This window comes from Sceloporus occidentalis, unplaced genomic scaffold (genome assembly GCF_023333645.1).
Source record: "Sceloporus occidentalis isolate IW3139 unplaced genomic scaffold, rSceOcc1.0.p SCAF_12, whole genome shotgun sequence".
Classification (NCBI taxonomy): Eukaryota; Metazoa; Chordata; class Lepidosauria; order Squamata; family Phrynosomatidae; genus Sceloporus; species Sceloporus occidentalis.
In genome coordinates, this window is record NW_028316992.1 from 20,934,747 (window position 1) to 20,950,583 (window position 15,837).

At 41.8% G+C, this 15,837-nt stretch overlaps 1 protein-coding gene across 1 annotated transcript in view; it reads right to left on the bottom strand.

Annotated features, from left to right (window-relative positions):
• The window catches only part of LOC149305366 (SH3 domain-binding protein 4-like), a 62,587-nt gene that overhangs the window by 5,776 nt on the left and 40,974 nt on the right, over positions 1–15,837 (bottom strand). Inside the window, exon 3 of the mRNA XM_089478007.1 lies at positions 12,002–14,355. Coding sequence (XP_089334133.1) covers positions 12,002–14,355 — 2,354 coding nt within the window. The remainder of the gene's footprint in view (positions 1–12,001; positions 14,356–15,837) is intronic.

Here is a 15,837-nt window from a genome sequence, read left to right on the forward strand (position 1 = left end):
TAATAACTTTGGATTGCTAATGTGAGAAAGCATTAAAACATGGCTGATCAAGGTTTTTAATACATACAATAATGTTTTGCGAATTAATATAATAAGGACTGATGCTGTTCATCAAATTATTAATGCACAAAAACCAAAACCACATTTTTATTAATTTCAAGGATTTAAAACAAAACTGACTTCTATTATACCCCGCTCTAGCTTTTTGGAGTTATTTAAAACTGTTCCCCCCGCCCCCCCCCCCCAACTCTGCATATAGCACTAGTAAATTTCTCGTGCAGGTAAAGTATGTAAGCAGAAGAAGAGGCATATAAATGCCACTATCATTCCATTTACATGTGAAGAAAGACATCATTCTTTTCACCCAGAAAATAATTTTGAAGTTATTGTTCTCTGATAGAATCATATACCACTAGGGTTGCCGTATCCCGCTGGTGGGCGGGACTTTCCCGGTTTTGGGCGGGGCCGCACGGTCCCGCTCCGGTTTGGCCCCGCCCCCGGGCTGAGGGGAGTATTCCCTCCCCGCCTTAGCCCCATCCCCATTGCCACAGCAGCGAGGGCGGGGCGAAGGCCGGGAGGGCAAGCCTCCCTGGGAGGAGTATTCCCTCCCCGCCCCCGTCGCCACAGCAGCGAGGGCAGGGCCCAGGTCCGGGGCTCCTATTCAAATGTAGGGCACAAAAAATTTTGTCCTACATTTGAAAATTTTGTCCTACATTTGTCCCGGTTTGGAGGTCCGGACCTATGGCAACCCTATATACCACCCATCACTCATATGTACTAGATAATTGTATCTCCAAAGAGAAAATCTAGATAGATGTTTAGTTCTTCAATATAAGAAAATAATAGACAGAATAACTTTTGACTCCATATGAAAATACAAATAAAGCTAGCTTCAAACTCAGTTGGATCTAGTTTTCAACATTTCACAGAAAATTTTCTGTCTTACTGTTTCTTGTATTTTTGACACTCCAAATCTAACCAAAATGAGTATTGGCTTTTGTCAGAGTAGGAAAAATGCAGTCTGTAGGTCACTTGAAGTCTTAACTGGCATTTTATACCCCCAGATCCCTTACTCCTCACCAGATAAAAGCATGAACATTTTCTGCTAAAAATGCTTTCCCTGCTCCAGCCTCTAGCAGGTGTAGCAGAAAATCTGCCATGTTTCGGACCATCACTGGGCCTCTGTCTAACCAGAAAGTAGACCCCCCCCCAAAAAAAAAAAATACAGAAAAAGAGACCCTTCTAACCAGAAAGTAAATCAGAAGTCAACTTCCAGTTTACTTCATTAGAAAAAGTTATTTCGGTGGCCCAAAATGATGTTTATGTATGTATGGAAAATGTGGCAGAATTGCAATGCATACATCCCAAGGGACTGAATGGGGAGGGGGATAATTTTGGCACGCAGACAGCTCCTAGAAAAAGCTTTCTTAAAAGCCATCTGCTTTAGCTTACTCACACTGCCTGACCCTAGTTCCTGGAACAGGAGGTTGTCTTGTCACCGTTCATCTGGTGGACCTCTGGGGCTGGCAGTTTGGGCAGGAGCCTTTGGTATCCTGAGCCTGGGAACACTTCTAATTCTTCTGACCAAGTTACAAGCCTCAGGACTCCATTGGATATAAGGAAGGAGATAAATATGTAAGTAAGTTAAATAGGTAAATAAATCCATCTATCCACCCAAGGGCTCCACACAATACAGCCATGGCAATTGAAGTAGGATCACAGTGCTGTAACTGTGTAGTGTTGTAGAAGCACACTGAAAAAATTTCAAAGTGGTCCAGGATAGCCTGGACTAAGATGATCAGTCATCAAAGGGAATCATTGGCCTGATTTAAACGGGCCTTTGTGCCGCCCCTGTCACGTGCTAGGGGTTGTCCGAGGACGCAGCGTCCATACCGGCCTCATCCCTAGCACGTGACGGGGATGTCAAAATGGCGGTGCCCTGTAAACACGGGCGCTGCCATTCTGACACGATGGACACGTAGCATCCAAATGTCCCGTCGCACTGGCGATGCCACGAGTGCGCCATTTGTGCACTTGGGTGTCGCAAGCGCGACGCAAAAAGGACTTGCTGTTTGCGGGTTCTTTTTCTGCCGCTGGGAAGCCTCGCCATTTGGCAGCTGAGGCTTCCCGCCGGCGGAAATTGAGGCAGCAGCAGACCACCCTTTTTGGGCGGTCTGTATCCCGCTATTGATAGCCAAAGGATTTAATAAAATAAAATGCTGCTTTTTGAAACACTTGCAGGGGGACAAGGCAAAAATAGTGAAGCTGAAGCTTGGCGCAAACAGGAAAGCTAGCAATGGCAAATTTAATAGAAAATGGGGAACCAAGGGTAGACTTGTGGTCAAACTGGGTGTTCAACAGACACTGAATCAGTTGGAACTGGATCGAGGGAGAGGGAGTGACCACAAGAGTTGATCTATGGTGTCCTATGGCTTGCTAAGCTTCATTCTAATATTATGTTTCACACTCACAGAGTGGGAGCTTGTATTATAATTTGGAGTTATTGTGATGTCAGAAGTAGGCAGAGAAATAGGAGATGTTTTTGTATGTGGACTAGTGAATAAACTATACTTCTGCTTTTGTAATTCTGCCTGGCAGGGCATAAGCCCACCTGTGTGTGGCAATGTGCTTTGAGCCCTTGTTTCATGCAAGAAGCACTGACGTTGCACCTTGTTTGTACAAATTGAATAAAGAATCTCTTCTGTTACGATCCAGTGGTCTTCGTTACTGGGTTGCACTAGGGTGCGGTGACAGGGTCTCAGTAGCATCAATGGCAGCCTCATGTGCAGCATTCAGCAAGTAAAATTTGGAATTCTACAGACACATTAGGCTGTGAACACCTTGGTAGGCAATGGTGTCATGAGGGAAAAGGTTGGGGGTGCAGCAGCCACAAAGGGACAAAGGCATTGGAAAAACAGGCTGTTCAAAGCCAGCAGATTTTTATCTGCCTTCTGTCACCAATGTTGCACAACTGGGGAAAACTCAAGTACTCACTAAGTGCACCAACCAGATTCCAGCCAAACCCCTTTAACTGCATTATCACACAACTAATGTTTGCAACCAGATTGCTGCTGGACGCACAACCTGCATGAGGTAAACAGTCAAGGCAATTCAGTGCCTCATGTCTGGGCTCAATTAAAAATAGTACTCCCTATTAAAATCAACTGCTGACCAGGCAGAAACATACTCTTCTGAAAACATGTTCTGAAAGGCAACTCAGCTGTACCCTCCCTTTTAATCTGCAAAAAGATTCAGGGGTACAAAGTGCAGCCTAGAGGGCAATTTTGGGACCTTCATAGCCCTCAAGGGATCAAAAATATTAGAATCATAATGTCCACTAGGGAGCATGAGGTGCATTGTCACCACATTTTTTCAGGCCCAGGAAAGACCTTTTTGAAATCCCCAACATGGTGAAAATGATCCCATGTCCCCTAAAGGTGTTTTGGGGTTTTTTGTGTATGTGTGGGAGTAGGTACATCCCTCCAATGTCTTTTAGAGGTCTAGTGCCTTTGCGTTCCACATTGCCCACTCCCGATTTACAACATTTCAAATTTACAATTATTCTTTAGAAATTAATTTCTTAATTAATGTTTCAATCATTAACCTGTCTCAGCCCAGGATTTCCTCTGCCCCATCCCGGATTCGCCCCTTTTCACTTGCTGCCCCTCATTCCTGGAACCTTCTTCCCCCACAAGCAAGAGCCATCACTTCTTTAACCAGCTTCAAAACGGAGTTGAAAACCATCCTGTTCAGAGAAGCCTTCCCAGGCATTGCATAATTGTCGCTCACTATTTGATGTTCTTGTGGTGCCTGTTTATTGAACCCTTTCCTGTATTGCTATGTACTGTATATGTATTATCCTACTTGAGAGTACAGTATGTATTTTCCCTGGAAAATGATTAACCATCCATTATGAAGCCTCCCCCTCCCTCCAGTCCATCTGCCTTGGTCCAGGCCTCGGAGGTAGAGAGGAACTGCTGGACCTCTTATCCTTTCCCTCCACCACTCCCTTCTCCTTCTGTGTCATGTCTTTTTAGATTGTAAGCCCGAGGGCAGGGAATCGTCTAACTAAAAGATTGTATGTACAGCGCTGTGTAAATTTACAGCGCTTCATAAATAAAGGTTAATAATAATAATAATAGTAATCACAGTGCAATGCTCTCCCAGGGTGTCTGTGCAGTTAAATAAAGCAAGAAATGCTAGAGTGAGGTTAGTTGGAGTTCTGGCATATGAAAAGATGGCTGGACTGGATTTCTTTTACCTGCCTAGGCTGAGAAACTGGGGAGGAGGAGAAAGCAACTATAGTTTTGGCATGGCCAGAAAAATATTTTTTAAACCTCTTTAAAATTGGTGGCAGGTTGAGTAAACTGCTACATTTAAGGCTACTTCAACTCTGTTGGAATGCATCCCCCTGAACTCAAATGATTCCCTTTGGAACTGGCTTCCCAAATTTATATCAGTCTCAATTTACTTCTCAAGGCCAAAAATGCAACCCTGGTGTGAAATGAAGCCTGCCTTGTATCAAGCAGATTAAATCTGGCATTAGGCATTGTGGATTCTAGTGACAGAAAAGCCCGAGGTTTTGTCTGGATCAGCTGGGCTGCTCCATTCTTTTAGATGCATGGGCTGTATTCTAACCCTGGGGATGGGAAAGAGTGGTTCAGAGCATCTGAATCCCATCTGCATCCCATCAGAATCGGCATCATGCTTGGCCTTTAATAACTCACAATAATTGCATTATAGTCCATGTGCCATTAAAGTGATTATCACACTCCTGCTGGGATGTGCAAATTTGACAAAAGGCAATTAAACTCTTTACCAGGGTCTCCCAGATGCACTGTCTGCATTTCTGATAAAACAGTGTTCTTTTTTAAAACACAGATGAATCATTTCCCTCAATGTTTTTCTGTTTCCACCACCACTCCACCTGCCTGTCGGCTGCTGCGCTATTCTTTCCCTTGCCTCAAAGCTCTTGAGTTCACAATGCCCTTCTGGGGTATTTATTAACTGAAGTGTTTGCTGTACAGAAAAACAGCAGGCAGTACATCAAAGAAGGAGACTTGACATTCAACCTCTACTTCAAAAGCGCGTAGGAAGAATATATTTTAATGCACATATAGTATGTGTTTGGGTGACATCCTGAAAAAGGGCAAACTTTCACTTCCAGAAGTCTGATTTTATGTAAATTAGCCTATGGATGGTTTGTCACAGTTGTCAGTATTCTTTTTTTCTTTTTAAATCTACACTAAGTCCAAAACAACAACAACAACAACAAAAACCCATTAGTGGAGTAAGCAGAATGTTGTTAATTCAGCACACTTACTTATCATGTTGCTGTTGTGTGCCAACTTATGGTGACCCTAAGACAAACTTATCACAGGATCTTCTTGGCGAGATTTACTGCAGTGGAGGGAGTGTATTGCCTTTGCCTTCATAGAATCATAGAGTTGGAAGAGACCGCAAGGGCCATCCAGTCCAACCCCCTGCCATGCAGGAAATCCAGATCAAAGCATCCCCGACAGATGGCCATCCAGCCTCCGTTTGAAGACCTCCAAGGAGGGAGACTCAACTACACTCCGAGGGAGTGTGTTCCAGTGTCGAACAGCCCTTACTGTCAGGAAATTCCTCCTAATGTTGAGGTGGAATCTCTTTTCCTGCAGCTTGCATCCATTGCTCCGGGTCCTAGTCTCTGGAGCAGCAGAAAACAAGCTTGCTCCCTCCTCAATATGACATCCCTTCAAATATTTAAACAGGGCTATCATATCACCTCTTAACCTTCTTTTCTCCAGGCTAAACATACCCAGCTCCCTAAGACGTTCCTCATAGGACATGGTTTCCAGACCTTTCACCATTTTAGTCGCCCTCCTTTGGACACGCTCCAGTTTCTCAATGTCCTTTTTGAATTGTGGCGCCCAGAACTGGACACAATATTCCAGGTGGGGCCTGACCAAAGTAGAATATAGTGGCACTATTACTTCCCTTGATCTAGACACTATACTTCTATTGATGCAGCCTAAAATCGCATTGGCCTTGTTAGCTGCCGCATCGCACTGTTGATCATGTTCAACTTGTGGTCTACTTGGACTCCTAGATCCCTTTCACATGTTGTCTCCTTAAGCCAGGTGTCCCCCATTCTATATCTGTGCATTTCATTTTTTTGCCCTAAGTGCAGTACTTTACATTTCTCCCTGTTGAAGTTCATTCTGTTAGCTGTGGCCCAGCTTAAGGCTGAGACAGTGTGACTTCCACATGGTCACCCAATGGGTTTCCATGGCTAAACAGGGTTGTAAACCAATGCTCAAACCAATACAGCATGTTGGTGTTTGTTTGTTTATTTATTTATGCAAGCATGCATTATTTATTTATTCTACTTCTTCAAGGCAGCAAGGAGCAAGCCAAGCTACTGGAGTTCTGTTGCCTGACCTCTAGAAACTTTATTCAGCCACTTTCTTAAGATTTCAGAAAGTATCCTTGCCCAAACACCCTTAAGCAGATCTTCCAGCCTCAGGAAGAGCTGGAAGCTGGTGTAGCAGATCAATGGTCAAATCCCCAGCTCCAGGGACATAGCCAAGGGGGGGGGGGTTCTTGGGGTCCGGACCCCCCCTTCCATTAGAAAAATGAATGGTGTGTGCTGCTGTGCCGCCGCGCCCCAGCCCCATTATAATGGTGGCACTTAGTCTGGAACCCCCCCTTCCTAAAATCCTGGCTACGTCCCTGCCAGCTTGAGTATCAGTTTCTGCTCTCAGGAGCCCACTAGGCAACTGCAAAGGAGCTTTTCTTTGCCTTTTTTTTGTCAGCCCTCTATCTGGAACATGGGGATAATATTACATAAAAGCCAACCTGTTTATTATAGAGTTGCTGTGAGGCTCAAGTGCAAGGTAATGAATGTAAAGTACTATGAACCCCACTGGAAGTGCTGAAGAAAAGCTGAGTATTGTTCAAAGCTTTAAAAGGCTGCCAGTTTTAAAACCACAGCTAAGGCTATCTTATGTTGGCTCAAGCTACACAAAGCAAAGAACTTGGAATTACACACTGATATCGTAACAAACATGCCCTGTGGTCAAAGATAATGATATGCAATATCGTAACATCACATGTACTGTATGGGGAATTTTCCTGTGAGTTCCCCCATCTTTTCTGTGTTTTTTTCAGGCTAGGTGGCTGCGTTCTGAAAGAATTTATTCCTGACGTTTCACCTGCATTTGTGGCTGGCATCTTCAGAAGGCAGAGGGTTGTGGCATGGATGTGTGTGAGGTATACACACAAACACATGTGTGTGACCCTTGGTTGGGAGGAAGTGATTTACAAGTCAAATCTGTGTGTCGGTCTGTTGTTGAATGACAAGGCCTCAGGGTGGAAGGATGTATGTGTGCCAATTTAATTATCAATCCCTTGTCTGCGGGGGAAACCCCCGATCCTGGGTGGTGTTCATTTGCATGGACTAAGTCTTGATTTTGGTGTTCTTCAGGACTGGTAGCCTGTAAATAGACACAAAAATCCTCCTACATATCCCCCTACCCAGAGGTCTTGCTATTCAACAACAGACCAACACAGAGATAACATGTAATTCACTTCCTCTCAACCAAGGGTCACACACACACACACACACACACACCACACTTCCATGCCACCATCCTCTGAGGATGCCAGCCACAGTTGCAGGCGAAACATCAGGAATAAATTAGTTCAGAACACGGCTGCACAGACCGGAAAACCCATAGAAAACTATGGACGCCGGCTATGAAAGCCTTCGACTTCACACCCCCATCTTTGTTTGTTGCTTACATTGCTAGCTGGGAGGACTAGATGAACAATTCTTCTAATACAACAGAGGTCAGAGTGTGGTACCATTGCCAATAACTGCCATTTTTCTTTCTATAGCTCATACACTGTCAGCCATCTTATAAACACCCCCAAGACAAAACTGAGCTCACTCAGTTGCAACATTTGCAATGAAATTCTTCTGGCTTTTAGTTACTTCATGGTAACTAGTTATTTCACACACAAAACATATATTACAGACATGTGATACTTGTCCTTGTGTCTTCTAGCATCCCTGAATTGATTATGGTAGCAATAAGCAAGCTTTAAATCAACCTGTTTCCCAGATTTTTACAAATATATTCCAAGAAATAGAGAATCATGACAGCATGGGGATGGGGGAATTTACTAATCTTGAGTATGAGTGAGTTGGTTAATTATTTATATTTCAATGCATTTGTAGGTCAATGCCTCTTAACATCTAAAAACCTATTCACAGGAACTTCCCCACAATGCTAAATTAAACAACTGAGTTTACAGATCTTAACCCACATGTGTTTTCTGTTGGGAAGTGAGACTCCAATTTGAAGCAAAGAAGCAGTGTGACAGAAGGGTGTACTTAATCCTTTCCTTTATTGCGTCTTCTCAACCACAACACCACACTATCTAGCCTGTTTTATTCCAGCTACGTATTTCAGGTTCCAAAGCAAGCATATTTTGCAGCATATTTGGAAACCTTAACATAATAACAAATTGACATTTTTACTCATCTGTTGTGCTATAATTCCATATCAAGAAGAAACATTGAACTTTCATCTTACATCACATCTGCTGTAGTGCCACATGAAAACCTCTTCTATATTGAACCCTCATAAGGACAGTGAAGTGTGCTAGAAGAGGAGAAGCCCTTTCAGGGACAGACGTAAGCATGGGCCAACTCATAGGAGGATTCTGCTAGCAATATAGTAAAGCTCAGATGTTTCATTAGGCAATACAGGAACAGGACAACATCATTGTCAGACTCAGACACGTCATCTGATTTGAGCTTAAAAGACTAAGGTTAAATTGTGGGTTCATGACACAGTTGGTGACTCTGAGCATCATCATTACAGATGAGGAGATAAATTTATGAAGGCATCAGCCCTAACTTTTATTTTCCTGGAGCATGAGCCAACAACACGAGGTGTTCCTGGTCTTAACCTGGCAGGATATACTAATTACTGAACATTCTTGGTTTTTGAAAACCAACAACATACTGAAAATAGCAACAACACACAAAAATAAAACAAGTCATTAAGTGAAAAGACATGCAGATGAATAGCAATGTCCCTCTATAGTGAAGGTAAGCTGTCATAAGCACTCCAGCATAACTTTCTCATTTCTTTCCCTCTTCATCAATTATCTGTCAGGTAGAGTGACTCACCCAGCACTTAAAATTAGCCCATTCATGTCTCAGTCAACAATCTGCTATTAATCTTTCTAGTTCACTATTATTCCTACTTTAATGAACTAGACTACTCAACATCTAATTAAAATAAACACAACATTTACTACCTGTTCTACAAAATCCAGTCCATGCAACCATTTAAAATTCCCTTAATCTCTCTCTTCTAAGATTGAGATCTTGTTGCATTTATTTCTGTGCCCCTCTTACGGATACTAATTCATAATTAGTTCTGTAAATCAAACATGCCCAGTATTCTGACAAAGAACTAGTAAAATTAGAGCGTGTGTACATAGCAAGAGAGGCAGCAAATGACAGCTTCCGTATTTTAAACAAACTGTCATGATAATTAAATGAGGGTTTTCCTATGACAAATATTAAGCTTTTAATTACTATGACAGTTTGTTTAAATTAAAAGAAATGCAAGCAGTTGCCATTCTGCCTCTTGTACTATGTACACATGTTCTGATTTTATTAGTTCCCCATCATAACACTGGGGAAATCAACTCAGTGTGTTTGACTTAAAGAATTAATTGTGAACAAGTTAACTGCAAGAGGGGGAAAATATAATTGTAACAATTATCCACCTGTTAAACTCCTTATGTAAACTACATTTTTAATCCCACTTTTCTTCAAGGAAGCTCTCCAAGGTGCATTACATGAGTCTCATTCGTTCCCTGTTTATTTTCACAAAAATCCCAAGATGAAGAAGAGGATGAAAGAAACATAGCTGATGCATTATATTCAAGCTACAGAGTAAGTGGTTTGAACAGGGGTGAGGGCATTGCTCCCCATTTTGGATGCCCCATACACTGAAGTATGGACCACTGCTACATTGAGCATAAATACTATCTCTGTACATTTATACACAGATTATCACAACTTGGGTTATTAACACATACTATTACATGAAAGGTCTTGCAAAGCTACTCTTTTGCTACAGAGCATGAAGAAGCATGAAGAATAATAAATCTCAAAGTGGTTTTGAGAAGAAGTGACTTTTTTTTAAAACAAAAAAGTGGGATGGGAGAAAAGGAAAATTAAGCCAAGAGTGGGTGAGTCCTGGCAGAAATCGATTTTAGACATCTTCTTGGAAGACTTTAGACATCTTACTAGATATAACTCTTGTGAAATTCAAATACATTTAGACAGGTATTGTAAGCAAAGGAACTATAGTCTCTCATGCCATTGTTCTGAACAATGAACTCAGCTTTTCTCGCTACTTTTAGCTTTAAAAAAAAAAGAGATGTTCACTTTTCAGGAGAGCTTGATGGTAGCCCTAAGTGTGCAAAGGAGAATACTGTCCTGACCAGATATAATTTTCTATAGGGTTTTTTTTTTTTTGGCAATTTATAAATTATTAATCAACCATACAACAAGATGGATTTTTGAAAGGTCATTTTAACTTAATGGAAAAAAAATAGCATTAAAAAAAGATAGGAATGTCATAGTTGCAAGAATCCTGGTTGTCAATTGCACTCTACTTTTTCACCAAATTTTAATAAGTAGTTTCTGAGACAGATACAGTCACAAGTAAAATGACATTTATTTGAAGTGACTTGTTTCTAAAATGCACCTCCAAGTAGGAAACCATTGACAGAACAATGGAGAAATCATAGTGCTTTCTATGACCGTCTTTGGATTTCATCAGGTGGGATGCATTTACAAACACTGCAAGAAAATGTGCTTTCATTTTACTGCTACAGTTGCTTATATAAAATGAACCTTATGTGGTCTCACTAAATAAATACACAAGCAAGGAAGTGTTTTGAACAGTTCATACTGTATGCTGCACCAAGATCCTATGATACAGTGGGATAAGTTTTATAAATAAGTAAATATAAGCCATCACTACACCTTTCGGTCTCCATTTCAGCAAGCGAAGACAACAGGACGTATAACCAAGTACCCAGGTAACCTTCTGAAATTCAGTGATGAGGTAGGTGTGTATGTGCCTTCAAGTCACCTGTTGACTTATGGCAACCCCATGAACAGGGTCTTCTCAGGCAAGCAATATGCAGATGTAGTCTTGCCATTTCCTTCCTCTGAAATATAGCCTACAGCACTTGGTGTTCACTGATACTGCCTAGCTTCCAAGATCAGACAGGATCTGGTGCTTTTAGGGTATTTAGGCCCCCAGTGATAAGGTAAGTGACAATAATTCTAAGATTTGATTTATAGCCTAAAGCAGCTTATGAGTCTTGGGGTCACAATCCACTTGGTAGTAGAGGCAGGGTTGTAGAGTCAAACTATCAAGAGCTTTTAGTCAGCAGGGAGGATGATGTTATCTGTCATAATAACTGAAATGGGTGAACTGTTCCCAGCACTCTATCATTATGAACCATCTCTGTTGCGATGCAAATAATTTTGTGGTCTGTAATGGGCTATTAAGAGCCATGAGCTTTACAAAAGACCTGCTGCAGATGAAAACTGCCAGAATTAGTTTACCAATATGGATCAACACACCATCCCACAATTTTGTCTGTTCTTACAGAGACTATCATAATGAACCAACATCTACCACTGTACCACTGATCATAATCTACAATTTCTATTTATTAGTTACAAAATTTTTAATCTCTTAGATATTCCCATTTCAAGATAATTTTCTGGCTAGTATGAGCATCTAATAACAATGAAGAGGGTTTTTCTAGTCTGTTTCTTAAACAAGGAGTAATATTCAACCTTAGGGTCTTTCTCCACACACACTGTTCAGCTCAACTCTTAACCCAACAAAATTCTAAAGAGCTGACAACGACTCTAGATTGAAGAATACTAAGTGAGTAGAATACTTACTGACATCAGTTCCTTCTGGAAAGATTTCCTATCCTTATTGTCTGAATTATTGCAGTCTTCTTTCAATTTCTCCAGCACAGAAGCCACACATTCCGGCTCGCTGTCTAGCTCTGCTCGACAGAAGAAAGCAAGAGGCAAGTTGCTGTACCCCAGGGCATCTGCAAATGCCCGCCAGCTGCTAATGTTTTCCATGAGCAAAGTCCTTACTGACGCGTAGATATAGGTGAGAAATTTACAAGGCCGCAGGATTTGCTCTAGCAAAATGCTAGTGGTGAGCTCTGGCCCAGAGAAATAATTTGGCTTGATTTTCCCAACAATTAAAACATTTTTGGTATGGACAAGGCCAATTTTACCCTGATAATATCCAATATACCACTCTTTTGTCCAGAGCTGGCCTTTCAACTTAATTTTCTCCTCACTGAGCAAAGCGATGGCATCTCCTTTCTTATATTCCAAGAGGTAATGATTCTTGTTTTGCCTCACCACTGTTTTCAGCAGTTTGCCATATTTTAAGCTTCCCACTATCCGATCCTGGAAAACTGGGTATTTGCTGGTAGTTGCAAGAGGGGACAAGATGATCTTGCCAACCTCGTTTTTCTTCAGGAATCTTCTCTGTCCAGTTGACCTGATGGCACTTTTGGGAGGAGGCTGGGGTGTTTGCACACAGAACTGAGTCAGGATGGCATCCTTTTCATCCTTGACCTGTACTCTCAATGTGAAGTCAGACAGTTCATTAGGGTCATGGGATATGATGGGAAAAATAAGGCGACTGATTTTTCCCAACTTCATTTGGAAGCCTCTCACTATTTTTGCCTGTTCACTGGCTCTCACCTCATAATTCATCATGTTTGAAAACATACAAAGCTTTAGGTCTTGAGGCCTCCCCAAGATGAACTGGTGCTTACCCCACAGCTGTAGTGCCACAGGTGCAACACAGTGTACTTGGCGTGTAACTTCATTTACTAGCAGAGTCTTTGGGGCACAATCATGTCCAAAGATGGCCACTACTGTTTTAAAAGAAGGGTGGATGTGTTTTGGACCATAAACACCCACAGTAACCTTTTTAAGGATGTGTTCCCAAACAGTGTAAGGATACAGAATGTTCTGTCCTTGAGCCACGGCTGCAATGTACATACAAGGCTCCAAGTTCTCCAGCTCAACCTGGATTGTGTCTCCATAGCACTGTTTGAGTTGCACTGGTGTATATGGGCCTTCCTTCATGTCACTCCGCAGACACTGTATCCCTACTAAACTCTTACTCACAATGTCATTCTTCACTTCTGCTGAAATCTTCATCTCTAGCAGAATGGAGGTTCGGATTTCCATGTTGCTCAGTTTAATCTCTAGCACAGGGCTTATGGTGCTGCACCTGTCACTATTTAGCTCCAAAGGTGGATCTAACAGAGCTTTCATAGAGATCTGTTGTGTCTCTCCAGCAGCCACATGACCTTCTGGAATACGAATATTAATGTTTGTATCCGGAAGCTGAACTGCTCCTCCAGAGCTATCCAGCTTGCAAACTATGTTCGTTTCCACAGGTTGTGTCTGACCCCAGCCAGGGTTCTGGCCCAGCAGATCCAGGTCATGGCATGATCTTGCTAGCTTCCGATGGTTCAACCATGCAGTTCTGAAATCTTCCCTGCTCTGGAATTGCTCTGGGGTAGGAGATTTCAGCCCAGAAAATAAGCCTGATGATGCCACATTTTCTGACTTTGCCTGAAGCACTGAGAGTTCTGATAAACTGTATGAGCGCTTGCTTCTGAAAAAAGGATTGTCCCGTCTGCTTGGCTGCTCAAAATCAAATCCATTCATTGATGGAATCTCATCAAGATGGTTACCGACACTACTGTTTGTTGCAGAGCTCGACCCTGTAAATGTAGGCACTCCTGTGTCAAAGAGCAACAAATCCACTGGAGTATGGAGGAAAGATTCATTTTCTCTGTTGGGAATTGTCTGCAAATTCCCATTGAGAAACGGGTTACTCTGTTTGTTATTCAAGAATGGATTGTTTTTGGCTAAGCTCCATTTTGCCTCAGTCCAGTCTCCGAGGAGATCAAGTTCTTTGGCTCCTTCATCAGAGCTTTCGAGAAGATTGTCTATCATTCCACTGTCTGTCAATGAAGAGTTCCGGTAATTGATAGGCTGGACATAGGATGATGGGATGTAGCCCATCTCTGTGGTATTGTGAGCATACCACCACTCACCTCCTGAGGTATCTAAGACATAAAGGTGGTCACCCTTGGAGAATTTCAAGGTGGTGAAGTTGTTTGGGCAATAGTCTTTGATTGCTACAACTTCCTTTGCATTTCCAAATGATGTAGGATTGTCTACCATCAAGGCACTAGGAGAAGGCACTGAAAAGGAGAACATAAAGTAGAATGTAAATTGACAACTCCAGACAGAAGCAATACCATACAATGCTATATTAGCTGCACTGATGACTAGCCATGTTAAACGCACAGCTTTTCCTCATAAAAGGGTTTTAATAGCAAATACATAACCTGAACATCCCCTCACCACTATATACAACCTGGCCAGCAATCCCATACCTACCTACCTAATCCGCCGTATACAGCCATAGCCCCCAAGTTATGGAACAACTTGCCGGAAGAGATCCGTCTTATCACCATCTTAGATGCCTTCAAGAAAGCACTTAAGACGGATCTCTTCTGGTGGGCTTACCCACCTGACCTCTTATAAAGAACTTAAGGGAAAAAATCCCACTTCTGATCACAATTGTGCATTTTAAATGATGTTTTTATTGTCTTGAATTGAGTTTTTAGGTGACTTGCTGTTTTATTGTGTGTAAATTGGATGTTATTGTTGTTTTGTGGCTATTTTATGGTTGTAATCCTGCCTCAATCCATCGGGAGAGGCAGGAAAATACAAATAAAATGTATTATTATTATTATTATTATTATACCCAATTATCTGGGAGTAAGCAATGGACTTACTTTTAAATAGGCACATGTAGGGTTGCAATGTAAATACCGCAGTGAGGGGCAGATTTAACAAACTACAGAATTGTTGTTGAACTTATTCAAAAATGCATCACTGAAATCACAAGGAGAGGTTATACTACTTGTGATTTTGGCAAGTATTATGGGCATGTTAGGAAACAAAGGAATATTGGGAATGGCCTTGATCATGAACCAATTCGGAGCTTTTCTTGTGCTGCTAAAATGGTTGCAAGGTCTGAACCAGCAACTGTCATTGAAATTTGGATTGTAGGCTGAAAAGAAAGAGTTAAAGGGTTATAAATTGACATTTTATTCATGAAACAAAAGCCAATTTGTATAGTAGGCTATTACAGCTGCACTTTCATTAACACACACTCCCACTTCCATTGTTTCTGCAGATACATCACCTCATCCCAAAGGCTCATGGTGACTAAGAGAGTCAAAAGATAAATAAAATATGGGATTACATATTGCTGAATGGAATTTAATCTTGCATAGAACATGAAAATGGCTAGAGAAGAATGCCTAGGGCACTACTGCAGGATGAAAATCCAATTGCTTCATGCCAACTTCCAGGAAAGAAAAGGCCACACTTAAGGAATGCTTTTCATCCATTATGATTAAGGAAGACAGCACTCAGCAGGGCAAGCCAATGCTCAGGTGATGTAAATGAATGAAGAGAAATGACGGTACTAATCTAAGACTGAGGAGCTTAGAGGTCTTAATGCATACAGATCTGGGTTACCAGATAATCACCATCTGAGCATATTAAAGGAAACAGGACAGTAGTCTTAGGAGCAAGAATCCCAGCACACCAGTATTTACTTCATCATTAAGATTACACTTGTCCTTCCACATTTGATGGGTTAGGGGCAC